The sequence below is a fragment of the Crocodylus porosus genome, unplaced genomic scaffold, assembly GCF_001723895.1.
Source record: "Crocodylus porosus isolate Cpor-Errol unplaced genomic scaffold, CroPor_comp1, whole genome shotgun sequence".
Lineage (NCBI taxonomy): Eukaryota > Metazoa > Chordata > Crocodylia > Crocodylidae > Crocodylus > Crocodylus porosus.
In genome coordinates this window covers 22,884,685-22,891,912 of record NW_017728931.1, presented here as the reverse complement: position 1 = coordinate 22,891,912, position 7,228 = coordinate 22,884,685, and the positions used below count along the sequence as shown (strand labels likewise).

Here is a 7,228-nt window from a genome sequence, read left to right as displayed (position 1 = left end):
AGGCCCCCTGTGGTGAGGGGGGCTGTAGCTGTACCTGCACTGAGGTCTTCAGGGTGGGCTGGGGCAGGACTACACTCACAAATTCATTGTAACCCCTTCCCAGTGCAGCCTTGCCCCACCAGGAAGAGCTTGGCGCAGCCTCAGCCCCAGCCTGCCCCGCGCAGACCAGAAGGCACACACCTCACACTGACCTCCTTGGAGGAGTGGTGGGAGTTGCCAAGCAAGTGCCGAATTAGCCACTGAACCAGTGGCTCTCTGACAAGTGGCGCACAGTGGCAGGAGCCGCTCCCCACCCTTTCTGCACAAGCCGTGGCACCAGGGCTGTCCCTAGGGAGCGGACAAATCGGGGCAACCACCCCAACCCTCGCAGAGCTGGGCAGAGCAGCTGCAGAGACTCTGCACTGCTGCCTTTACATCCAGTTGCTCGCTACACCCCTCCCCGATTGGTAGCAGCAGCTTCTTCAGGTCAGAGGCATGTGGGATCGGAGTGGGGGAGGGGCCCCGCATGGGCTGATTTGCCCATGACCTCGCTCAGGTTGGTGTTGCATGGCACTGTCCCCTACCTGCCCTGGCAGTGCTTACCCCAGCCCCTGCCCCAGCCCCACACCTCCCCTCACAGTGGGGGCCTTGATCTGCCCCTCCACACCCCCTTCCTTCCCCCCACACCAAACTTACCAGCTGGAGGCAGCTCTCCACGCTGCCAGGCTGGGTATTGGAAATCAGATCAATATTGGCTGGTACATCTCCTTAAAAACTGGCTACCAGTATTGGCCGCAAAAATTTCTATTGGTGCACCCCTATCCCTAACCATATATAGAAAAATGCATGTCTATGCAAGACACTTAATGCACACTAGCATAATAACACTGCACAGTAGTGTGCTAGGCAAAAAAAAATGTTAATACGCTACTGTGTAATAGCATTAGTCTACTGCGCAGTAAGTGTCACTAAAAAGCCACGTGCTGGCACTACTGCATAGTAACTATACTAAACTAAGCAAGTACTAAACTAAATGCGCGGTAACTACTGCACATTAACGAACGTGTAAACATGCCCAGTGTGTTATTCTATAGGAGGAAAAGTACTATATTAATATAGACTTACTCCTATGATGTTTATTTACTGGTAGCAGAATGAAATTCTAAAAAAGGATTTGCCTACAATACATCTGTTTCCAAAGAATAAGTATTGTATTTAAGCAAATTTAAGACAAGGTTTTTCTCCCAATTCAACATGGAGGCGCAAAGAAAAACCTGGTCTCAGATTCAAGTACCAATGGCAAGGGATGCTGGCAGCTGCAGTTATAGCCCTGACCCCACCCCAGGCCCAGGGCTGCTACCTGCCCCGTACCAGGGGGGCCAGAGCTGTTGTTGTTGCTTGGCTGGGGTGACTTAAGGTGGACTGTATAGGAGAGAAGGGAGTGCATGGCAGCAGGAGGGCAGGGAAAATTGTACAGTGCGGGGGAAACGGAGGAGCGTGGTAGACAGCAAGAGAGCTCCTTTAGCCCTAGCCCAGGGAAGGGCAATTATTTTGGGCAGAGGGCTACTTACTGAGTTTTGGCAAGCTGTCCAGGGCTGCTTGGGTAGCCCCGCCCCTTGACACGTGCCCCACCCCTGGTCACCATCTTGAGACAAGAAGTCCTGCCCCTAGCCTCTGCCACCAGAAATCCCTCCCCATGCCCAGTACTCCTTTGGGGAAGAAGGTTTGCCATCTTAAAATGGGGAGGGGAGGGAAACCAACTATACACTAAGAATCAAACACCCAAAATAATAATATATTTTAAGTTAATAAAAAAAAAAGTTTTTTTCCTGATTTGTGTGCATTTGTGCTGTATATGTAGAAGTGATTGCATAATAGCTCAAATGCTTATATAGTGTGTGGGGTGTGCAGGGATGTCAGGGGGTATGGGTGGGTGTGGGGTTTGTGGGGAGCTGTGTGTGTGTGCGGCTGTGGTATTTGCGAGAAGGGTTTGAGGGTATGTGGACTGTGCACAGGAGACCTGCACATCCCCCCGCCGCCCGAGCCAGTCAACATCTGCCCCCACACCTCAACAGCCCAGAGCTCAAACACCCTGCAGTGCCTCCCTATCACCACCAACAGCGTGCAGCCCCAGCACGCCCCTTGCCCACTCTGCACCGTCTGGCCACAGCAAAAACTGCCCAGCAGTGAAAAGGAAGAGGTGCCACTTTCCACTGTGCCAAGCAGCAGTTTCTGCCCAGCTCCTACTGCTCAGCCCCAACAGGCAAGCCAAGAGCCAGCATGGGGCCCAGGCTCAGCAGCAGCAGTGCAGGACAAACTGCTGCTCAGCGCAGGAGAAAAGTGGCCCCTCCCACTGCCGGCGCTTCCTGGTGCAACCCCTTGGAGCCCACACAGGACTGCCCTGTGTCTGCTCTGCACTGCCACCACTGTCACACAGGGCAGCCCAGAGGTAGCAGTGATGTGGTGGAGATACGGGATAGCTCTGTGCGGGCTCCAAGTGGCTGCACCAGGAAGATGGGGGAGATGGAGGGAGAGGGACCGCTTTCCCCCATGCCGAGTAGCAGTTTGTCCCACACTGCCAAAGATCAGCCCAAGATGGGTGAGCGCAGGGCACGTGGGGTTGGTGCTATGTGCGCTAGGCCCCACCTGTACTGTGGGGCTGGGGTTGGGGGAGTAGGAGCAAGTGGGCATATGGGAACACAGCGCCAGCAGGGCCCAAAACAGGATGGCAAGAGTGCAGGGTCCTGGCCAGCAAGGGCTCTATGGAAGCAAGCCATCTCCCCTCTCTCTGTTGGCACAGCCCAGCCTGGCTCCACAGACCCCTGCCAGCCCACGCCCTGCTGCTCTGGGCGGAGCCAGCACTGGCCCTGTGCTCCCGCATACCTGCTCGCTTCCACTGCTTTCCTGCCTACCCACTGGCAGCTCCTGATCACGTGGTTCCTGGCTGTATGGCCACAACAGCAGGACTCATCAGGAGGACTGGGGTGATAGCATGCAGTTCTCCCCTGCCTGTCCCCCACCCCTTACCTGAATTTCCTGTTCCAGTGTAGGGAGACAGGAACAACCCCATGGTCCTAGGATAGAAGCCTCTGCCAGGTAAGGGGCTTCTAACAGGCAGAGTGTATGTGTGTGTGGAGGGGGGAGATGGGCAGGGCCAGGCAGACCTCACTGTTGCGGGGTCCTGATGTGGCTTCCCCTGGGTCCTATTGCCACTGGCTCCTATCATCTTTGACAGGTAGCCAGGGGAAGACAAATGTTAATTTTCTAAATTTTTTAGGGGCCCTGCAGGCCAGATAGAACGGCTTAGCAGGCCGAATGCGGCCCGCCGGCCACATTTTGCCCACCCCTGCCTTAGCCCCAGGGTAGGGTCAAAACCAGCCTTGCCTGCTCAGGACCTGGGGGCAGGTAGTAAAGGGGCAAATGGCTGCCTAAGCAGCAGCAGGAGGGCAGGTGGTAGAGGGGCAAGCAGCCAAGGGCACAGGCACCAGGAGCAAGCATGGAGGGGGAGCAACAGGCAGCAGGTAGGGCAGGCACAAAAGGGTGCAGGAGACCAAGTGGCAAGAGGGGGCAAGGTGCAGGGGAAGCAAGGGGTAGGAGTCAGGCTGCTTGCCCCCATCTCTGCTTTCACTGCCATAGTGGTGATAGGGGACAAAATTTAAGATGACTGTCCTTTCTACAAATTAAAAATTATAACAAATGTATACCATTTCATGTCTGGAACCTAATTATGGCATTGCCACCTTAAATTAGAAGTTGTCTTGAATTTGGGTATAAATAACTTTCAGGAAAAGGATGCAAAGGAGTTTATTTGCCATGTTCAAAATAATGCTTCTTTAACAGAAATAGGAGCTATGCTCAAGTTTGGTGGTAAAAGATTCATACAGTTAAAATGTTTAAAAAAATGGTGACAATAATTCATGAAATTTAACAGCAAGACAGGCCAGCAAACTCTGTAGCGACTAATCTAGTATGGCTTCTAGTAGCCAGCAATATATGCTTATGTTGCAAAAAAAGGGGGCCTAGAGAGATAATATTTCACATAGGCCTTGTTCTTCATTATAACGTTAGATCCTCTCAAAGAAAGGAAATCACAACAACAGGATTACACTTTCTCAAGGTGCCCTTAAAGTACTTATTGTTCAGTTTGCAAAAGACCGGGTAACTACCACACAGTCAAGAATTAGCACAAAATCAAGTAGGAAGCAAACACAAAAGGGGGGGGGGGTCCTAGCGTCATGGAGATTGCAAAAGCTGGGTAGGATTATCATAAAACTATATGATAACAACAACATGTTTACGATACTGGGGGGGCAGGAGGGGGGGTTAATATCACTGATTCCTTTATCTTAGCTTCAAAGATAGCCAAAACATTGTTAAGTTATCCAGGTGTACCATCTGTCTAGATTCTTGTATGGTAAGTAATATGTTGGAGACCTTCCTTTAAAGCACTGGAAACATCTTACCTCTTTTTTAGGACGATCTGAAACAAGGCTATCTTCTCCAACTGGGTAAGTGTGGATTAAGACCAATTCACACTTCTGGATTTGCATGAGACTTCCCCAAAAAAGAAGTCACATGTTAGTAAGCTGGTAACATAGCTGAAGATGTATACTACAGAATTTAGATCAACATTGTGCAAGACTAGTTCAAGCTCTTGATCAAGGTAGAACTAAAATCATGAGATGCACATAAAATGTTCTGCTTACGTTTTTGCCTGGACTTGATGCATGTTAATGTCTTTAGAAAATACATCATTTATAGTAGGAAACATCAGTATTTCTAACTGAGGCTTTTGGGGGTACAAAACACCACTGTTCCACGATCATCAGCATAAATCAGTAGTTCTCAGCCTTTTTAGACACAAGTCTTGTTAGACTAAAGGCAAACCTCTGAAAATGCCAGGTTTTAACTTTTACTCTTTTTTTGACTATGGAAAAGCAATAGAGGAATTTTTCTATTACAAAGAACTCGGAAAGGTCAGAACAGATCAGAATCTGAAATGCCTGAGTTTATTTTATGAATTGCATAGCTGTTTGTACCCCCAAAAGCCTTTTAAGGATGCTACACAATATTAGCATGTCACTGGAAAAACATAGTAGCTGATCGGTCACTAGATTAGTCATCGGTCAAGAGGATTTTGAAAAGCTTTTCTTGATGGGTTTGTTTCACTAATGCAGTAATTTTGCTCTTCATATAGCAGCAAATAAACTTTTCAGTAGAATTCTGTTTTCCAGTATTCAATAAAAATTCTACTTAATACAAACATAGACACCTCTTCTTTTTCCTTGTACAAAGTATACATTAAAAATTCATAGCACCATAGTTGAGAACCACTGGCATAAACTGTTACAGCTCAATCCAAGTCCATAAAGCTATGGTAACTGACACCAACTGAGGATCTGCTCCTAAATGTTTTGCTAATATATAACAAATAGCTATGAAATAAAGAAGTACCCATTGTATGTCAGAGAACAGGAAATAAAAATTAAGACACAATGTTGAACAACCTTGCCTCGCAATGGCTGCAGTACCACAGAGAACACAGGGCTGCGTGCAACTTTTCTGAGGTCATCGAACATACATAGCAGCTGAAAAAGAATCCATGTCTTATGATTCAAACCTTTTACTGTATACATTGTGTGTCCTGCTTTAGTCACCTTGAGCGTTTGTAAGTGCTTGCACCACAGCACTGGGCACTTTTAAAAGCACCCAGAGCTAGGGTACGTGCATTTGTATAAATGACAAAATGCACGTCAGTGCTGACAAAGTGGCAGTGGTGTGCTTTAGAACTAACACGTCGGAGGAGTATTAGTTCAAAAGCACACTGCTGCCATTTATACAAATGCATGCAATGCAGCATAAAGTAGGTCAGCTCATGTGTCAAGCAGACTTGATTAATCACACTGGATGTCCGGCATGTTGAAGCAGACAAATGTATGTGTATAACTGCTCCTTACTTCCCTAACACAGAACTTAAACTAAAAGCCAATTTTCTGGAGTCTATTGTATTTTTTCTATACATGTGAAATTGTAAAAATGTAAAGTTTGAAATTAAAAATAGATGAGAGCTAGAATCTCTTATTATTATGATTTATACGGATTATGTAAGTGCCTAGAGGAAAGAAAAGAAGTGGGAACCTAAACTACTTCTATTCTGCACTGTACAGCGTAATACACAGTCCCCGAGCCAAATAACACAAGCTGAATAGCCAAGGGAGAGATGTGTAATGTGATTTAACATTGTGACCCCATACTTTTTCATCAGTAATTTCTCTCTAAAATTCCAACAGGAAAATTAGGCAAAACGAAAAACTATTTCTAAGCACCTAAGCTTTTACAGTCTAAATGTAACAGCCATGTAAAATGAATTTAGTGCTGCCGTCAGCATGCATCCCTGAAAACAATAATCGCCATCAACATCAGGAACTCACCAAATACATTATTGATTTAGGGATGTTCCCTACGACAAGACTAAATTATCTTCTCTTACAGCTTGCCTATTTAAGAGATACCAATCTAAAGAAACATGTTTTGTGCTGAATGATTATGCATGTAAATACGTCAATACTCAAATTCTTGGATTAGAGTTACATTTTACTATCTTTCTCATCTGACTATCTTTTCCAGTCAGCATTCAAAGTGTCTATCAAAATAAGTTTTCAATAAGATCTATGTGAAACAGGTACATCGCTTCTTACAAAGGCAAATAAAAACAAGAGTCTGAAGGATAAAAACAGTGCTTGTGAACTTCATACTCACTGATCTGAATTAGCTGCAAGCTTGTTATGTTCATGAATCGTTTCCTGGACACATTCTTCAAGCATCCGAACATGGCTGTCACTGGAAAAACATAGTAGCTGATCGGTCACTAGATCAGTCATTGGTCAAGAGGATTTTGAAAAGCTTTTCTTGATGGGTTTGTTTCACTAATGCAGTAATTTTGCTCTTCATATAGCAGCAAATAAACTTTTCAGTAGAATTCTGTTTTGCAGTATTCAATAAAAATTCTACTTAATACAAACATAGACACCTCTTCTTTTTCCTTGTACAATGTATACATTAAAAATCTTTCAGACTTCAAAAAGTTACAGGAGTGGGGCTTGAAGACAGCTCAAGAAGTTAAAGCTCAGATTTTATTCTTCTGAAGATAACCAACTCTTCATCTGTTCATCTCTTCCTAACTCACCCACATCTGCTTTAAATAACTCACTTCTCAAGAACACCTTTCCACCAATGCTTTCCTACTCCA

The 7,228-nt window shown here is 46.1% G+C and overlaps 1 protein-coding gene across 3 annotated transcripts in view; it reads right to left on the bottom strand.

Annotated features, from left to right (window-relative positions):
• The window catches only part of ASUN (asunder, spermatogenesis regulator), a 39,127-nt gene that overhangs the window by 22,526 nt on the left and 9,373 nt on the right, over nt 1–7,228 (bottom strand). For all 3 annotated transcript variants that reach the window (XM_019544383.1, XM_019544385.1, XM_019544384.1), the window contains exons 5-6: nt 6,739–6,819; nt 4,443–4,533 (exon numbers count right to left, since the gene is read on the bottom strand). In XM_019544383.1, coding sequence (XP_019399928.1) covers nt 4,443–4,533; nt 6,739–6,819 — 172 coding nt within the window. The remainder of the gene's footprint in view (nt 1–4,442; nt 4,534–6,738; nt 6,820–7,228) is intronic.